Raw genomic sequence first — 19,811 nt, 5'->3', positions numbered from 1 at the left:
ATACCATGGTTTCTATGCTGAAGGCAAACATTACTGAGTTAATAGTTTTTAAGGTTAAAACTATCGCTGAGATACATATCATAGTCCCACAAGGAAAAGTGACAGCTTTTGATATCCCAAGAACTAGTTCGTAAATTAAATCATTTCAAACCTGGGTTAGTTGAGCTAGAAAACTGTTGCAGAGCAAAATAGCAACAAATAATATTTAAGGTTAATCCTATTGTTGTCAAATGCTCAACTGACACGAAACCAGTCAACTCCTTACTTTGTCTTTTTCTTCATCAGCAACTTCCATTTTCTCTTCGTTTCTTATTTTTAAACTTCCGGACAAAAGTTTAATTGCATCCTGTACAGCTTCCTCAGAATCAGAGGCAGCATCTTGAAAATATTTTTTAGGCCAAACACCAGTCAACAGATTATACTGAGTTTATATATACTACTTCCCCATTATCCAGAATATAATTGTGGTTGTAAAAGATAGTGAAGGTAAAATTAAACACAAAAAAGTGTAGGTAACAAGCACGAAACACCAAAAGAAAAGTAAAACTAAATAAGTTAATCATACCTTGAGTAGTTCCAGAAGATTGATCATTTAGATTTGAATCTTCGTTTGTATGTAAGTTACCTTCATTCAAATTACCATCCAACCAAAATGTTGAGGTGTTGTTGTGTAGTTTTCCGCAAGCATTGTTTAAGCTTACTTCAACTAAAACACCTGGTTGTAAGCTGCGAGTAATTATATATCAATAATCAATTTAAAGAAAAGTATCAGAACATGCATTAGTGGTTCCAGAATGCATATATCAATTTTACTCACTAGTTGTCACAAGTTTTCCGGGTATCAAACACAGCCAGATATCTTACACCTATGTTAACAATTGTTTTATCTGGATCCACTTTACGATGCAAAAGAAACATTGTACCAGGATCTTCCTTTACACACCTGTGACATGTTTTAACAAGATTATGAATGAATGTAACTTACCTTATCCTCGCGTGGCCAGAAAACGACAATCGTTATCACGCAGGTTTAACACCTCTAGCCGGCTTACGAGTTACCATATGGTACTTTGTGGGTGATATTTAATTTTTTATTTAAATTTTTGTTTATTGGTTGTACTATACAGTTAAAATGCATCTAAATTAAGTTTTATGTTACCAAATGTTTACAAGCCATATACCGGAATAAGAAAAATAGCCCAGTTTAGACTAATAAGGTTTAACGGTAAAACATCAGCAGCCTTGTCCTTACTTGCTGTCAGCAAGTTGCTGGTATCTCTGCCTTTTTGCATGGAATTATTGCGACAAGCTATGTACGCGAGTAAATTAATTGTGCGGCAATGCATGGGATTTACCATCAGAAAAATACCACCTCAAATTTTTCACTGTTTCTAAAGTATTAAAACACTTTTTTTCTCATTTATTACAATAAGATTTCAAAAAATGTACAAGTTTAGTCTATTTTAATTGTTTGGTTGAACAAAGCTACATAAACATTTAGTACTATTTTTATGGGAAATATCAGCTTTGGGTTTTCCACTTCATTGTAAACTTACAGCACAAATGCCATACTTTTTTTTTAGTTTACAAATGTTCCTTACGTCACCCTGATACGCCCGCTATATCTTTTTTAAAGTTGAGCATCTGTGCTCCCCCCCCAATTAAAGAACTTTTGGTTAAAGTTTATAAATGTTAACCAGAAACGGTCAAAGTTAAAGGTCATTTTTTGTTAATCTAAATTTTATAGATGGGAAAGATTAAAAATAAATGGAAAAATTGATACATACCACGTAGAGGGAACAACTGCGATGAGATATGTTGATTTACTTGTGATAAAAGAACTTAATTTTACTTCACTTTGAACTGTATCAAGGACAACCTGTAAAAAAACCTTGTAAAGAGTATTTTTTGTACACCACCCACTAAGACGGCCTTATTAAACCCAGGTTTAAGAGCATTACACGGAAGATTCCAAGACTTACACAGTAAATGAGTAACAAGGCAAAACACCTTTTGCTGTCAATAGCATGAAGAGGGACATAGCTTCTCTATGAAATTTTAAACGCATGAAGAAGCCTCCTGTTGTACATCACAGTTTGTGCAATGCAATACATTTTAAGGATGTATAAATGAACGATTGAAGCTCAAAATTTTCTTGTTACAAGGCTGCTAAGATGTTGTTGAGACCCAGGTTTTTATCACATTGGTAACCCAAGTTGAACCAAAAAACATTTTGGCAAACACTGCCATAACCAACAGTCACACCAGTGCACACTCAACATGTAACGGTATCTTAAGGTTTGTTTTAAGTTGCCGAGCCGGAATATGATTTTAAATCAGCTTTAAACATCATTGTACATGTTTTCGTATTAATATGTGCGCAAATTAACTCAGAAGTTTTAATTCACCACTAAGGCTTACCAAGCCAGAATTTCCAAACATCAACTGTAGCGAAGTTTTAACATGGTTTCTCCATCGAGCAGGACATAATTCACCAAGAACTTCATGACTCAAGTTCCGCACATCCACAGAAGACAAGGCAGGATTCATTTTTTTGATCAAATTTGAGACAGTTTTCTAATAATTAAACAAATGAATTAAGTAAATTAAAACATAATACAGAGCAACAGAAAAATAATACAATGTACACACCTGATATATCTTTGATTTTAATTTTGATATTTAATCAACTTTCATAGTAAGTAATTAAAGAAGCAAAATTAAATAAAGAATTAAATAAAATTCGGCCAAAGTTTTTTTAATTCATTGTATTTTAATACATTTTGCACTTTTAACTAAAACCTACTATTTTACAGTTTGCATTTTCAAGAGATCCTGATGAACCAGCAACCAGCACTTTTTCCCCAATCTTAAAGTTGATTAACGGCAACTCACAATCCAAAAATTGGGAGACTGGTAAATGCTGCACACCCTGTAAAAAGAATAAAATTGTGTAAGGCGGTGGTTTCATTAAGTCGCACAAATAACTTTATATTAAAACATTAAAATTTAAAGATGTTTGAATAAGAAAGAAAATTATTGTTAACCTTTTTAAGGATTGAGACCCTTTCGAAAACACTCTAAACTAAAACCAGAACTAAACCCCAAACTTGTTATGGAACATTTTGAAGTTCGGAAATTGGGTAAAAAATAATCGGCTAGTCGACTTCTTTTAGCGGCGCTTCACCGTAAACCAAATGTTCTGTATAATTTTAAATAGCAGTGCTTTTTAAATTAAACAAAACGTATTCTCAGGTGCCTTTCTGCTTGATCACGTCCCAGTGTTTCAGTTTAACAGTAAAGTTGCTGGGGAGTGACCAACCACTGATCATCTCAATTAAGAAGAAATAATGTTTAAAACTAACAATGGGTTCAGTTTACAAAAAAAAAAACAATTTCCGTACGACAAAAAGAAAAAATTGAATATTTAACCTGTTCCATTTCCCTCACATTGCAGCAACCATGTAAGACAGATTTTGCTTTGTTGGGTGCGATGTGAAATGCTCCTTGTATTGTTATTATTGGCAAAGCCAAGCTGCGAACATTGCCTTCATAGTTCTGAAGATTCCGTAGGTTACTTATTGATTAAATGTCAGTTTTTTAACCTTGCTTTTCATGGGAACTTTAAACGTAATAATAGGGGTGTCCCTTTTATATGCCTAGATTTATCAAGTACATAAATTTTTCGCCTTATTAAAAACAAAAAAGGCAAATAAAATGTTTAATGGTAGATTCGTCTTAGAATTCTGAGTTGTGCTTTTTTACAAAAAAAGAATATTATTTTGAATAATCAAAGCTGGAACAAATGTGGGACCCTACCTTTAGAGATGATGATATCCTTTGGTTGAGTTTACGTACATAACTGTCCGATACCGAAGAAGTATTGAGCAAATGGTGGATTTCAGATTCAGTTAGGCCAGTACTTTCCCGCAAAGAAGTTGTCATCTGTACATTGCGTTGAAATAAAAACAGGGTAAATATTATAAAAAAATAGATTTAGTACTATAATTTGTTTAGCCTTCAGCAGAAACAATAGGGCTAAATGTTGGTAATTTGCAATGCATATCTGTATAAACATTACCAGCATTTCAACAATAAACGTGCCTTTTTTGATAGGTCCCAAGATTTAACACAAGTCGTGTTTCGTAAGTTTTCCCACTCCAAATCCAATATTGACTGAATATTGTTCATATTTCTTGTGTTGTATTCGTTTGATGGCTGGTTTGAAATATTGGCATCTGAAATCTAAAAAAAAATTTGAATGCAAAGGCAACGGTGATGCATAATGTTAAGCTATATAAGCTAGCAATTGTGGTGTACGAAGAAATGACATAACATCCTCTTGAATGAAAGGTGCTGGTGTTAGTTTTGTATTGTCGCGAATGTGGGTGTTATAAGAGTAAAAGAATCCTATAGTAACTTTATATAATTTAAAGGCACATTAAACAGTAGGAAAAACAAGCCAATTTTTATCATATATATTATTTTGGTCAATTATAACACCAATTTAAAAAAAGTAAACAAAAAAACCTTTAGTTTTTGATTTATATACGTTTAAAATTCATATACGCCAAAACGGTACGTGACGTCACACACCGCCAAATCAAACTTTACGCATGAACGAATTCTGTAGTCTACAAACCAGGGACTTTCCTATTCAGTGTTTACATTGATAAATCATAAAAAAATGACGTTTGCATACCGAACTTTTTTAAAAAAGTAGTGTTTATTCGCAACTACCAGGTTTCCTAAACAAGTTGCCTGATTAAAAAATTTGATTTTTGCGTGTAGGATATAGCGCGAATTTTGAAAACGTCATTTTTTGGTAATCATGGACTAGTCATGTACTACCTAGGTTAATAATGGCACTAATAAATACTTAGGAGTTCCAGTTTGTTTATAAATTATAATAATATGGCCTTCAAGTGATGTCTGAAACACCTACAACTTGCTACAAGCAATGATAGTAATTCAACAAGTTCTTGAAACTCTGATTCTTTATTTTCTGATGATAAACTTTTTCAATCAACATTTTTGCGCCCCGCTGTAGGCTGTTTATTTGATCCAGAATGTATCTTAGAAAGAGTTAGCAGCGAAAAGTCAGCCGTAGTTTCAAACTCCGGGCGATGTGAAGCAAAGGATTGGTAAGATTTTATATGTGGAAAAATTAAAAAAATAAGTGTTATGAAAGTAACTGTTCTTTCAGGTGCGAGCGTGGAAAATGTGGATTAATATCTGCAGAGAGGAAACACAAATGTTGTAAACAGATATTGCATTTTTTTGCAAATAAACCAAAATCAGAGTATAAAATGCATTACTGAACATCCTTCATTTGTTTCCGCATCGGGTGCAACTCGAGTTCCTAAATTGTAAATATGTCAGTGTTTCTATACCACCAAAAAGAACTATATTTTTAATTACCTTTCGTTCGAAATGACACACATGCTCGTGTTTGGCATGCACAACCTTTATTGGTGAAACTTGTGTACATGCCTCAATATACCCGGGGGCCTCACTCTCTATTCTTGGAGATGGTTCATCAACCGTATAAGGTCTAGGCAGAGGAAATTTTACCAAGTATCTTAGGCACTACAGACATAATGATATATTAATTACACAACAAATAATAAGTACAGAGTTTTGGAAATTGAAATGTGCACTGCATACTACACTACTTTCTGTTGGTCCAGCCAAAAACTTATGTATTGCAGTTGCAGTCTTATCAGTGATCACAACTAATTAAAAAGAAATATTTATAATCATGACCTACCTGATTTGCATTTCCACATCCAAGAACAGAGCCAATATCTAGCATTTCAACAGTTAAAGTTATAAACCGTTTAAGGGTATTTATCTAGCGTATCACATGGTAAAATTTCGAATGGTTATTACTGCTATACACTGTATTTAGCATATTTTAAAATACATCGACTATATAGGCTAGCCTAAGTTACTGAATTCAATTATCGCACTGGACCGATTCAAAATCAATAGTGCATACACATTAACAACCATTTATCTCTTTAGGCAGCCTAAATACTTCTTCAGTAGCCAATATACTTTACCAGAAAGAATACCAAGGCTAATCTGGCCTAAACAAAGCAGTACAACTTGTCCTCTGCGAAAATAAATGCGTTTACTGTGTGTTTTAGCAGCAACGCTAAAGCGCACTAAAGCGTGTCGGCGGTGTGTGATGTCACGACCCGTTTTCAGAAATTTCGAAAAATCGCATCTTAAAATGGAAATTAAAGTAGTAAAATCACGATTAGGTGTATTAAAACTGCAAAATCTAAGCAAATGAAATATTTATTTAGTCATAAATTGTGTTTCCAATCAAGTCATCCCTACTGTTTAATGTGCCTTTAAGGAATGTGCCAAATGGTAACAGAAAGTGTGTTCAAGCATTAAGCTCGATTAAACTAAAATGGCCTTTTGAAAAAGGTAATTTACATTGCCAGACATTATTAAAGATAGATCAAGCAGATTTTCCATTAAAAGCTGCTTCCCACCCACAAAGCTTTTAAGCGAGACGTCTACTTAACAAATCCCTCTAACTGGCTGTAATAAAAACATAATTTTTTGAAAATAAACCTTACTAACAATCAGCAGTAAGTACTAACCTTGTTGGTCATCACTGAAGTGTCACACACAAATGATGAGAAGACAGCTACTTGTAAATTTTCCAAGCATGAAACGCATCGTTCCAGCACCTGCAAAAATTACTTGGTTTAACCCTTTGAAGCAGTGGTTCCCAAGCTGTGGTACACGTACCACTAGTGGTACGAAATAAATTCTTAGTCAGATTTTGCGAAAGGTTCCTTCTGGTGGCAAAAAACATGAACACGCATTTCTATGCAGAGTCCTTAATATTGCCAGTGGCGAAGATCTTAGTCAGACAAGTGATTGGAATGGAAGCGACTGCAAAGCTCGATAGGGCAGAATTGTGCAAAAAAAGGTCAAATTGTTTTTTTATAACGTGGCACTGTTGTTGACTGTTTATAATTACATTTGAAAATTGTTTACGTCTTTTAATTGTTACCCATTTTTTATTCAAACTGTTCAGTCATCTTAATATAAACGGACTTTTACGATATTGTACCAGTTCTAAGTCAGCCGTTCGACGCCCGCCATAAAAGCAGGCCGCAAAACCCACGTTAGCTACCGCCTTCCACGGAAAGACGCCGACAAAGCAGGCTTACACCCGAAGGCGTTTCGCCCAGTCCGGTACAGCCCCACATCCTGTTTCGTGCCAAGTCCTGATCGAGCTAGTTCTTAGAGCCAATCCTTTTCCCAAAAGAATGGATCTAGTTTGCCAACTTTGTACAGTACTGTTTTATCGGCCAAAGGCACAACATACGTGCTGCTTTACGGGGCACATGTCCCCATCTCCAGGGTCGCCACCCTTACCAAGAAAAGAGAACCCCCTTCCGGGTTCAAGCCAACGTTTTCCAGTTCGCTTGCGTTACCTGAGTTGATTTAAATCGTAGACCCGCAGCGCCTCGCGATACAGCACCCGATAAAAACCACGCCGAGCCGGTACGGAGCCGAGAACAGTCCTGGACTGACCCGACCAGCTCCTGCCAGACTTCATGGCACCGCCATAGCAGGACAATTGTGGCAAAATCTCTTCTCGTCGAGTTGCGACACTTGCACGCGCCTCGCATGTACCAACCAATTAAAAGGCCGGGCTACCATGCGCGCCACAGCTTGCCCGCTTTTCAGCTGGTCGCGGCCTTTCATCGGCATACTTGCGCCGACCTATCATCCAGGTCGTGTCCTGCGAGGACCCGCGATCCTCCTTCCCGCAGGCCCGATCGGCTGAGTCTTTGCCTCTTGCCCATTGCTGGGACCAGTCCCTGGTTGCCAGTTTTTTTATCAAACTAAATAAATTGGACTGGGTAAAGTTGGTTGGCTGCATGGGGGCTCCTTCTATGCTAGGTCGAAAATCGGGGCTTGTGGGCAACGTGAAAGTTGTGTATCCCTCAGTGTACAATTTTTTCCGCGACCGGTGGAATTACATAACGAATGCGGGAATATTTTACTCGAAACAAATATTTTAATTTTTTTCGCGAAAAACTCCTAGGGATGCCGTTTACCTACCACTTCATGAATTTATTACCAAGAGCTAAAATTACGTCTGAGTCAGCTGAAGCTACAACCTATGAAGAGGTAGATGGTTTGCAGGACACGCAGGTACCAGGTCCATCAACAGATAGAACAGAAGAAGAACATCAGTTCTGTCAATCTTTGGAGAAACCTTGGTACACAAGAACTTGCAAAAAAGGTTCGATGCAATGACTGAACAAATCAAGAATTTATTGAATATGGTGGCTACTTTAACGTCACTAAAAAATCTACAGCCGCACCAATACGAACTGAGTCGAAAGGAACCGACAGTGAAAGATCTATAATATCTGTAAGTTTACATAAATATGTCGACAATTTTTAACCTTAATGAATACAATAGAAAAAAACAACACATTAACACATTTTTTTATAGACCTGTAAAACAGATAAAGATCTGGTTTACGAAGCATTGCTGTCGCTCATTTACGCGACAGACAAGAAATATATAGCATGTGAGATTTGTACAGTCAGTTGTCTGCCGACGAGTATGGGCATCCCAATGTGTGTGATGACAGTTATACGACAGTCCAATTAACAGAATTTCGAAATTTAAAAAAACATGTCATCAACCACCTACGCTCCAAGCACCACACAGAAAAGATTGAAGGTATTGAAAACAGAACAACAAATTCTGTAGCAGTACATGGCATAGGCATGAAAATCTCCATGAAAACTTATTCTATAATATATAATGGCAAATCATTTACAGATTTTAGAAAAAGAGTGGCGGAGCAAGTGGCTGCAAAAGTTGTCATGGGCAATCTAAATCACACTGAAAACTTTTTTCGTCGTTTTTTATCCAGTAGTTATGAGGTGTTAAGTTCTGACGTGCGAAGTTATTTTAACAAACCATTAAAATGTACCGGACAGCAACAAACAATCTGCGTAAAGCCTGATAAGTTTAGTAAAAAGGGTAAGTCAAACCTAGCAGTAATTGTTCGTCACCCTGCATTTGTTAATAACAAGACGTTTCGGGAGACGTACATCAGTCATTTGCCATGTAGAGAATCGTATATTGTCTTAAAGGAGTCGCAGGACACTCAACATTTGCCACCGACCAGGAAAAAGAAAATCCTGAAGTTTTTTAGTTGCATTGAAGCAGCACAGAAAAAGTTTGAACGAAATGAGTTTCCTACCGAAGAAGAATTTGATTCATATGAAGTGGTAAGACAATTTTCATCATAGAAACTATTCCACCAGTTTATTAAAGACTTTATTTCTAAACTAATGAAGTAAAACAATGTTTGCAAAATCATGCTTCTGATAAATGTAGATCGACACAGATCATATCATAAAAAAACTAAATTACATTTTTGCGATATTTTAGACCACAGAAGGCGAAGAAGAATGTCAGCCATCTTGCTCGACATGTTAGCGCGACTTCAATTTAGCGGCTACCGAAATTTTAAGTACTTCAATGTACAAAAATGTTCCATTGCTGCTTGGTTTGTCTGAAGCAAGATCCATTCGAACACGCAGTGCCAAGCCACAAACTCTGGATAACGTTAAGGTGGTCATGTTCCAACGCTATTCAAGTTTTTTGGGAGCTGTCAGTAGGTTGTTGCATTCTTACTTTGTTTGGGATGAATGGCTGCTCCACACTGTAATGGTGTTTTTGTTTGATAAGATGTGTTTTCAACCATTTCTGAAAATATGCACAACTGCGAAGCGATTGTTTTACGTCAGCAGACATTTTTTCGATGCGTTGTTTTAAATTTTCTAGCAAAGAGACTGATATTCGAGATTACGCTCCGTTTCTCCGGGCACACAATGTCAACAACCATCAATGACCATTCTAAAACAAATTTTTGTAGGTAAAGGGTTTCATGTGCTTGGCGATTAATGAGCCAACTGCATAACTTGAAAGTGTGTTCTGTTCTGCCCTTTCTCCTGACTTTCTAAAATTGAGCTTTGTTGTTCCAGGTCCCGTTTAAGTTTGTCCAGTTTGTTAAATCTGGACTGCACCTTTAGAGTACTGTGTTTCTGGTGCTTTGCTTCATAGTGCAGTTTTAAATTAAATTATTTGTTGACAGCCACAATATCCGAGCAAATTAAACAGATTAGTTTACCATATTGCAGTGTCAAGAAATATTTGTTAAAAACAAAAGCGACTTTTCGCTGGAGCTTATAAGCATTATGTTGTTCATAACAGGCGGGGTTTAAAGAAATTTACAAAAAAAGAGCGCGGGCCGTGGGTTGCCGACCTTTGATCGAGCCGATTTGCCTCTGGGAACCGGGAAACAAGAGCATTTAATAGACATTCAAGTTGATGAGACAGCAAAAGCAAAACATAAGGAATGTTGTTCTATAAACTTCTAGCAGAGTATGGTGTGATCGTACCCTACACTCAGTCATGCTGTTCCCCTTTTATTAAATTTTCCGTCTACGTTGAAGTGCAAGCAGGGGTTCTATGCTTTAGTAACAGTGAATTAGACGAAAAAGAGAAAACGAAAAGTCTTGTTGCGCCTGAATATGACTTTCGATGCGCTGTCAGCAAAGTGATGCCTCGCACTGGCCAGCTGGTCAAGAAAAACAACTTAATCCTTCTCATTAAAATTGTGTTGTGTTTTTAATGGTTTTCATTGTATTTAATAAAGAACTTGCCTTTCATTTTTATTTGTGAATTCTGGAGAATATAATAATTATGTAGGTGGTATGAGAAAGCTGCATGAACTAAAAAATGGCATGCGAGTAGATAAAGTTTGGGAACCACTGCGTTAGGAGCAAGACATATTTTAACAAATTTTCTGTTTTTGACCGACTGTTACATAATATAGTTCTCTACTCTAGCCACACAGGTGTTTGTGCTGTTGAAAAACGGATCACGCTCATACAAGTTGGTTTTAAATGAAAATAAAATACACTTAAAAAATACTATTTGTGGTGTTTTTGTGTTAATTTACTACCTAACAAAGGCATTTTTTAAAATTTATAACATCAAAAAATATATTTTTTCATTCATAACAAGATAAAAACAGCTTAAGTTTTCTAAAACCGCATTTTTAACTTCTAACTTAGAAGGGAGAGCCCCAGAGCAACATAGAGATCAACTTAATTATTAAAATCTGCTTTCTTTAACAGAATTACATTAAAATATTGATATTTGAGTGGAATTAGAATCATATTGTTAAAAATTACATCACGATTTTCAAACCAAAAGAACTTAAAATTTTTTAAAGCTGTGTGATTTCGACCATTATATTAAGAGATAAAACTAACTGTTGACAGTTTTAACCAACTATAAATGAACTTATCAACATTTTTGTGAACAACTGCTTCAGAATACAGATTTGCATTATTCGTCTTCCAAAGGGCCTATTTTATACTAAAATCTTTTTTTAATGTAGACCAAGCTTTAGTTTTTTTTAGTGTAATTATGGTTTTATTCTACGTAATTTACATTAAATTGTGCATTATAATCCATTTATTCACTAGTTTTCTATTGTCAGTTATCTATAACTAGGCATAATTTTGAAGTTTTTTCTACTGGACCAGAAAATGTAAGTGCAAAGTCGACAGAATAACATTACCATTGCATTGATTTGTTTCCAAGAAGACATTAGTTGATGGTGGTTGTTGTTATTCTGATTTGGAACAGTCAGTTCCATTAGCAGTCCAGCAAACTTATTTTTTGCCTAAAATAGAGTGGTTTAACACATGATTAGGTTGGTGGATTATAATTAAAACATACAGTAAAATTAATAACATTATTTATATATAAATATTTGAATTTTTTTAGATTTTAAAATACTGTAGTGAATTGTCTATATATATATATATATATATATATATATATATATATATGTGTGTGTGTGGTTTGTTGTTATTTTGTTTAATTAACAGCAAAACTAATGAACAATTTAGGATAAAAAATATTAAAACATACAATATAACCATATAAAAGAAATTTAACAAAATTTTAAAGTGGTTACTTGAATATTTAATGTTGTTGAAGCTTTGAGCATGTTTAAAAACTTATTTTTAACTTCCCCAGCATAAGTTTCATGGTCAGTTTCTTCCAGCAGTTGGGATAAAGTTTGAGCCAACCAAGCTCCTGTTTTACAAACCACCTGCCAAATAAAACATTATGTTTAATGTACATGATAAAATGCTAATCAGACGTAAAGCTAGTAGCTGAAACTGTTTTATAGAATCTGAACCTATTTTCTCATACATCGGCCAAATTTTTAAACAAAAATATCCGCTTATGAGTTACCACGTGTCTAACTTTGTGAGCAGGGATGCAACCAGTGGGGCTATTTGGCTGTCATGACAGACATGGTAGGCAAATGTCTATCCTGAAATTTGGCACATTGCCCTTTAACTGTACGATAATAAAGTAAACAAACGCACATACATATTTCATAAATTATCCACAATTACGTGTGCGGATAAAAACAAGGTTAATTAAATACAGTTCTAAACTATTGCCTTAAAGTAACCGAACGTTTATTCCAGGATTGTAGAAACACCCCTTTTTAGTAACAGCGTCACCGTCCGGATCGTGAAATACATCTAGATTTTACAACTTAAAAGTGACAATTACAAATTGTAATATGATATTACAAAGTCCCGCCTGCCAAGCTTGTACAGGTACCCCAAAAAAGAATGTGGATTTCTGAATCCAAGTGGTGCAAGATATTAATTATTGCTAATCATTTTACTGAGAATACTTTATTTGAAATTTATTTACACCTGGTACGTTATGTAAAACTCGCGGTGCACCGCCATTGACCACATGCCATGAAATGTTAAACTCGATATTACATCTACATATTATCCAGAATTACAAAGTTGGCAGAGTGAAACGTTGTATTGACGACTGGTCTCGTCAGGAATACGTTGAATTTAAATATTTAATTCACATTTCGTTTTATGATATTGCACCTGTAGCCAGACATGTAAAATGTGCAAATTTGTTATAGTTTTATTAATATGCTACTGTGAACAATTAATAATAGCCTTAGTCAGAAGGAGCCGCTAATCAAAATCGCACAAAACACGTGGTTTCCGATCAAACGAACACGTGCTTTACGATCAGAGAGACCCCACAAAACGCGAGTTTCGTGAATTGCAGTGTTGCAGGATCATGTAAATGCAAAATTTATTTATAATTGCTACAAAAGATTTTGCACTATTAAAATAAAAGTAGTTTTACAATTTTTCGCCTGTAATTACGAAATCAAACGCGGAAACACATGCCACTCAGTAACCTGCAGGTGTTGTTGTTCGCGACTTTCCAAGAGTAACTTCGAACAAGTTTGTCTGAACTAGGTTTCATTACAAACTCTAATGTGAAACCCGCGTATTCAACCACGCATATTCGGATTCGATTGCATATATAAAAATGCATCGAATAACGTTACGCCGAATTAATCGAATCCTGATTCGGCTCATCCGTATTTTTTACACGTGATTATGCACCTTATACAAACCCCCGGCTAAAAATATTCATATAAAAAATAATGGAACTTTGGATTAAAAACTTTAAATTAATTTAATAAAATTTATTTTAGGATAAAAAATTATGTAAAAAAATTATTTTTTTTTCAAAGGGGGGGTTTCGACCCCCAAACCCCCCCCCCCCCTATTTGCGCCGGTGCATACGAGTCCTTGGGCAAGACACTTGACAGACACTGCTTCAACCCAGTGGTAAAAAAATGGGATGGCAAAATTAATAGTTGCACGAGATGAGGAAAGTACTTCACCTATGCAAGCACGCCACTTTCAGATGTAAATGGTGTGTTGGGTAATTGGCCAAATCTGGCCTAAATTCCAGTCCTGCTCACCCATACAGAATAAAAAAACAACTTTAATTTAACAGGGTTAAACTTTATTTCAGTCATGTTATATGTACCACTTGAATCCATCAGTTTTTTATGTTTGATAACAACAGTTCAATGAGGGAAACTGCATGTTAACAGTTTCACTTCAAATAATTTAAACAATTTGACCTGAAACTTACCAATGAAATATTTTTTACATTAAAATGAAATTATATAAAAATACAGAAAGTACAGTTACCTGAATGGAGTCAATATATGAAGCAATTCCTTGTTGTAGAAAAGAGACATGCAACCCATCAGGAATCTTGGTTGGCAAACTGTATAGATTATGTATTTACTAGGGATGTGCTGAAGTTGTAAAAGCTCGGGTTCCTGAGTGCCGAGCTTCAATGAAAAGCTTGGCATAGGGGCCCGAGCCTGAGCACCTACGATGTCATCAAGAACAAAAGCACACGAGAATTTTTTTGTTCAGTCAAAAAGCGTTGCTAATTAAAATAATACAGAACACGTGGTTTGTGGTCAAAGAGACATCTCGTTTTGAGTTGCAAAATGTAAAATTCATATAAAACAATATTTAGTTAAAAATTACCTATAACTGTTGCAGTGGTTTTCAATAGATTCTATTTGAATAAGAGACTGACGATGCCAGTTAGGCGAAATATATTTCTCCTATAATAACTAGTGGTTGGACTTGATTTTTGTTGGTTACGTTTTCGTAGCACCAGATCATTACTGTATTTCACTATACAAGAATCGTTCAACTATATGTACATCAGATCAGGGTCAGATTCGCGGAATTTATTATAAGTCAGTGGTTTTCAATATTTTGTAATAAAAATTTCAAGATTTTTTGCTTTATATTTAAAATCAGATACAGAAACATTGGGCACTTAAATAATTCGACACCAGCTGTACTTCGATACGGACAGATTCGCTGACATTGCAGTCGTTTCTTGCGAGAGAGCAAATTCACGACGAACGAAAAATAATAAAAGAGAAAACTAATTCGGCAACATAACCATAAGAATGACCTGTAACTAAACAGTCCCAACCTAAACATAAAATGTAGTCAAAGCTGTAAATTATATGTTTTGATACTTGGTTACCTTTAAAAACAATTAAATCATTATTTAAATTAATATAATTTTAATATAAAAAAAAACAGAAAAAACAGTTGTTTTTACCCCTTCCCATAAGGCGAGTTTGGGGTAAAAAAAAAAACAAGAGAAAAAAGTTTAAAATGTTCTTAAATTTAAAATTAAAATATACCAGCAGCAAGGTACTTAAATATGTAGCAAATACCTGGAATCATAATAAATTTATCACACGCAGGGGCGTATTCAGGAATTAAAAAAAAGGGGGGGTGGGGGGTCCGCAAGTTTTTGTTTAGAAAATGGCCACATATAAACGTAACGTGCCTGATAAAAACATACCCTGACTAACATAAATAATAACGCACACACTGGCGCGAATAGACCTGCCCAAAGGAGAGTGTGTAATTTGAAAAATTCAAAAAAATTTGTGCTTAAAACCCCACCTTTCTACTGTAAAACCCCCCCGTTTTACAAACCTACTTACATATTTAAATAACCACATACGTAATTTTTCGCCTTTAATTGCGAAATCCTAAACTAACTCTGGATAAAAATATTCACCACAAAAATAGTGTAACTTTAGATTAAAGACCTTAAATTAATTTAATAAAATATAACGTAAAATTGGTTTTAAACTACAATGATATGACTGCTTTACCATTTTCAAAAAGGAAGGGGTTCTTGGTTTACAAAAAAATTTTTTTTTTTTTTAAATAATATTCAAAGGCGGGGGGGGGGGTCCAGACCCCCGTGACCCTCCCCTTGTATACGCCCCTGATCACACTCACAAAAAAAGTTACCAAACCCTATAAAAAGTGTTTTTTTGTCAATTTTTTGTTTAATTTAGTAATTTGTGTTTTACCGAAAAAATAATTACCACCTAGAATGACAGTTAGGATAAAAAATAACCCAAATAAATGTCCTTTTTACCCACAGAAGCTGTTTGCATTAAAAATGATTTTTGAGCGGTCTAGAGGGGTTGTCCCTTCTTAACCCGAGTACCCCATTGTATTTTATTACCTCACTTTACTATAATTACTTTAAATTAGCTACGCAATGCCTTCATTCTCTCAACGTATAAACCTGCTATTTTTGTACCCTGCGCGGTTACCTATAACGTCTGCTTGTTACGTCAGACCATGGTTGCGTCACATTGATAATCACAAAATCAGGGATTGTTACAGTAACAATTCTATTATTGTGTGCGAATGTAATATTTACTAGTCAATTTCTACGTTTTAAATGTCGTCTAACCTCTACTTCCAAAGCTGCTTTTGTCCCGAAAGCAATTCGAATTAAACTTGAAACATGCGAACCAGGATAAAATTAAACTATAGAAATAGGTGTTCTTTTTCCAAGACGTGCACATGTCATGAATTATATATGATGTTTTCCTCTGCCAAGCAACACGTTTGTTACGAAATAGTAAGGTGTTACGCGTTGATTCATTACGACACATTCATTACGATTATTGCAACATAATAGCATATCACATGTTCATTATTTAGTTAACATATGAAACATTATTCTCGCTTGCAAACCTTGAAACATTATTCTCGCTTGCAAACCTGATTTAGGTTTCAATGTTATAGCGCTACATAATACCTAAAGTAAAAACATTATTTCTTTTAAAATAGTGGGAGATGGGTGTTAAATATAAAAAAGTATGGTAATTACTTGAATCCTACGAATATTAAATTTTCAAATATTTTCTCACAAATATTATATATATAGCCTATATATATTTATATTCGCGAAAATATTACTGACGCATACATCTATGTAGGTGACTAGCATGTTATTCCTATCGGAAAAAAATAATTAAAAAAACAAAGTAACATTTTTTCCCCACATCCCAAATCCGGGTAATTATAATTTCGTCCCATCCCTACCTTTTATTTTAGTCGCTTCACTTTTTTCATTTTTAATATTTTTCACTCTGGCGTCAAGATTATAGCAATAGCATAAGGCTCTGCGCTTGGCCCAGTTTTCAGCCAAGCGTTAAAAAAAGACCTTTGGACAGGAGCTTTTGAGTTGGGCATTTGCTCGGCACACAAGGTTTTGAATTTAGACTCAGCTATTCACTATGGAGGAATACTTTTGGCATGACATGCCATGGGACTATGGATTTACAGTTATCCAATTCCAGGAAAACCACATAATTCAAAGTGGATAGTTGACACTGCTAAAAGGTAGAAAATTTTTATGAGCTATTATAATATGTATACCTAAATTTACCTTAGTATTGGATTTGTTGAAGCTGGTTTGACCAAGGTTATGCTAGGGTGTACATCATGCACCACACTTGGAGGTTTATGTTTTGCAGGATAAATTTGGGTGATTTTTGGAATAGAAAATGACATTATAATTTAATTACTTAAAATGGTAATTGGTTTCATTCAGTGGCATATCGTTGAAGTTGTTTCCACAAATAGGTGACTTGGAAGCTTGAAAACAGCAATGTATTTTAAACAACAAAAATATCATTAGCCTAACAACCACAGTATAAACACCTATTGTGGCTAAATGAAAAATACCAACTGACAATTACAATGAATCAACTTTAAAATATTTTATATTGTGCCAATTAACATACATTTCACATATAAATTAACTCCATACATTTCAACAATTTGAACACTCACGCACCATGTTTGTAACACAGGTTCGAATTTAAATATTTAAAAGTTTTAGAACCAGTGAACTTTAATAACTATAATGTTGGCATAAAAGAAAAATTGAACTGTTCCATAAGTTAATCTATATGTTCTTAAAAAGTTTTAACCTTTGAATGCGATTTTCTTGCTCTTAACCAAGCTAAAAATACGTTTTTTCTGGAACCAGAAAAGGGGGAGGAAAAGTAGACCAAAGCAGGCAACCCGAAAACCAGACAATTTTCTTGTATCATGATGGGGTTCTGCTGCCCAACGTAGAAATGTACTAACATCTTTCGCAAGTTGGCTTTGAACTGCTGGTGTTCCATCTTCATATTCAATAATCTCGTTATACAGAGCTTGAGCCATTCCTATTGCCTGACCAGGAAAGTAGGCATTATAATGTTGATCTTCTCCAATTGTAACACCAGCTGGCGGGTCGTAATATCCAGTGAGCAGAGAGTAAATGTAATCTTCTTCACCATGACGACCTAAAACAATAAAGCTAAGATCTGGTGGAAGTGCGCCATTATTTGCTGCTCGAGCTTCATCATCATTGGCATATGGCTTTGGAAAATAATCTGACAGCCTTCCTGGTCTTTTAAACATTTTTCCTAACTCATTTGGCCCATCCAGAATTTGTGCCTGAGCAGCAAGTGCCTTCGCCTCTTCTTCTGTGTGCGAGACACCAACTAAGTTACGAAATGCAAGATACTCCATGCTGTGACAAGCTGCACATACTTGTCTGTAGACCTCATAACCTCTCCTGACACTGGCAGCATCCAGTGTTTTAAGAATAGGACGATGTTGCCACGGATAGTGTGGGGTGTGAAGCTCATCATCAGATGCTTTGGCACACTGATGTAGCAAGAAGCCTGTTGCACATGCTGCACCCACAACTACTGCCGTTGTTCCACACAACAATTTTCCATTCCGTTTTATAAAAGTTGAAAGACTTCGTTTTCTCTGTGTTTGTAAGTGTCGCATGGAAAGCAATTTTGGAGTAGCTTGTTTGTACAAATTTAATGACATACTTATCCTGGCGAAAACTTTGCAAATCCGGAAATTAGCCAAATCTTAAATACTTTGGTTAAAAAAAAATTCTGTTCAATTTGAACCTGTAAATAAAATACTGATTATAAATCCGTAAAAAAAGCAATAAAAAATAATCAGGAAAAAATTAACAATGTAGAATAACCAAGAAAAACTATGGGAATAATATCTATCTAACCAACTGCATTTGCCTGAAGGCTGATTATGTATTTATACATCACAATTCAATTTACTCTATAAACCTTTAGCATTCCATTCAAAACATTAAAGTCATTTAATAAACAATCAACAATTGCGTGCCAATGGTAAAAACTCTAGTGATATGTTTAAAATTCAATCAAGTTTATATTTACGGTGACGGAAGATCGGGAGCTTTTATTCATAAATAATGAACTTGTTGTATTGTGTCTACCTGACCAACCAAATTGTTACTTTATAAATGTAATTGTTATAAAACCAAAAATGTTAGAAAATGCGAAAGCCCACACCTGCAAACTTAAAGAGCCTAAATACACCTAAATGTACATCGCTTTATTAGATAGTCTGTTTTTTACCTAATTCCAATGACACCTTACTTGTTTTAATCAGTTCTGTATAATCAAAGATATTTTAGCTCAAACACCGTGAAGTTCAAAAAACTGATTTGAAAGTTGCGTGGCGGAAAAATTGAGAAGTGTACTACCCAAGTGACAAATCATGTCACAAAATTGTTGAAACTTTCATTCAGGAAGGCGTGACTCAGGCAGTGTTTTAGTGAGATTCAGCATGCATAAATAAGCATATGTATTATCAATGCAGCATGTAAATAAGTTTTGTGTTTTATAACGAGAATGAGTAACCATTTATGAATGAATGAATGAATGTAACTTACTTTATCCTCGCGTGGCCGGAAAACGACAGTCGTTATCACACGGGTTTAACACCTCGTGCCAGCTTACGAGTTACCATGTATGTTACTTTGTGGGTGATTATTTTTTTGTTGGATTTTTTCATTTTTTATGTATGGCTGATAATTTGGACAACCCATTAGTGGCCACTGGGTTGGAGCAATTGCCGTTAAGTGTCTTGCCCAAGACACATACGCCCACAATGATAGC

General features: G+C 35.1%; 2 protein-coding genes and 1 long non-coding RNA gene across 6 annotated transcripts in view; 1 reads left to right on the top strand and 2 right to left on the bottom strand.

Moving 5' to 3' along the window:
- The window catches only part of LOC100186583 (uncharacterized protein KIAA0355), a 23,976-nt gene extending 6,447 nt beyond the window's left edge, over window positions 1-17,529 (bottom strand). The window contains exons 1-14 of one of the 4 annotated variants that reach the window (XM_009859931.3): window positions 17,246-17,529; window positions 14,152-14,230; window positions 12,060-12,197; window positions 11,658-11,762; window positions 6,621-6,710; window positions 4,105-4,245; window positions 3,820-3,945; window positions 3,433-3,558; window positions 2,807-2,932; window positions 2,422-2,577; window positions 1,788-1,879; window positions 818-943; window positions 566-726; window positions 266-378 (exon numbers count right to left, since the gene is read on the bottom strand). In XM_009859931.3, coding sequence (XP_009858233.1) covers window positions 266-378; window positions 566-726; window positions 818-943; window positions 1,788-1,879; window positions 2,422-2,577; window positions 2,807-2,932; window positions 3,433-3,558; window positions 3,820-3,945; window positions 4,105-4,245; window positions 6,621-6,710; window positions 11,658-11,762; window positions 12,060-12,197; window positions 14,152-14,230; window positions 17,246-17,370 — 1,704 coding nt within the window. In that variant the 5' untranslated portion in view covers window positions 17,371-17,529. Of the gene's footprint in view, window positions 1-265; window positions 379-565; window positions 727-817; window positions 944-1,787; window positions 1,880-2,421; window positions 2,578-2,806; window positions 2,933-3,432; window positions 3,559-3,819; window positions 3,946-4,104; window positions 4,246-5,318; window positions 5,363-5,421; window positions 5,677-5,770; window positions 6,154-6,620; window positions 6,711-11,657; window positions 11,763-12,059; window positions 12,198-14,151; window positions 14,231-17,245 lie in introns of those variants that run through there. The other 3 variants (XM_026834125.1, XM_026834126.1, XM_026834127.1) reach the window with 3 other exon arrangements.
- On the top strand, window positions 7,353-14,331 carry LOC113474187. Its single transcript, XR_003395831.1, has 3 exons — window positions 7,353-7,470; window positions 12,255-12,257; window positions 14,321-14,331. It is a non-coding gene; the product is annotated as an uncharacterized LOC113474187 (long non-coding RNA).
- Window positions 17,530-18,787, bottom strand: LOC100184295 (cytochrome c1, heme protein, mitochondrial). Its single transcript, XM_002126881.4, has one exon. It carries the CDS (start codon window positions 18,691-18,693, stop codon window positions 17,788-17,790), a length of 906 nt encoding a protein of 301 aa, XP_002126917.1. The 5' UTR covers window positions 18,694-18,787; the 3' UTR covers window positions 17,530-17,787.
- Between the last annotated feature and the right edge of the window lie 1,024 nt (window positions 18,788-19,811).

This window comes from Ciona intestinalis, chromosome 4, assembly GCF_000224145.3.
Source record: "Ciona intestinalis chromosome 4, KH, whole genome shotgun sequence".
In the NCBI taxonomy this organism is placed as follows: Eukaryota; Metazoa; Chordata; class Ascidiacea; order Phlebobranchia; family Cionidae; genus Ciona; species Ciona intestinalis.
The sequence above is the reverse complement of the archived record's forward strand: the minus strand, read 5'-3'. Positions and strand labels throughout refer to the sequence as shown.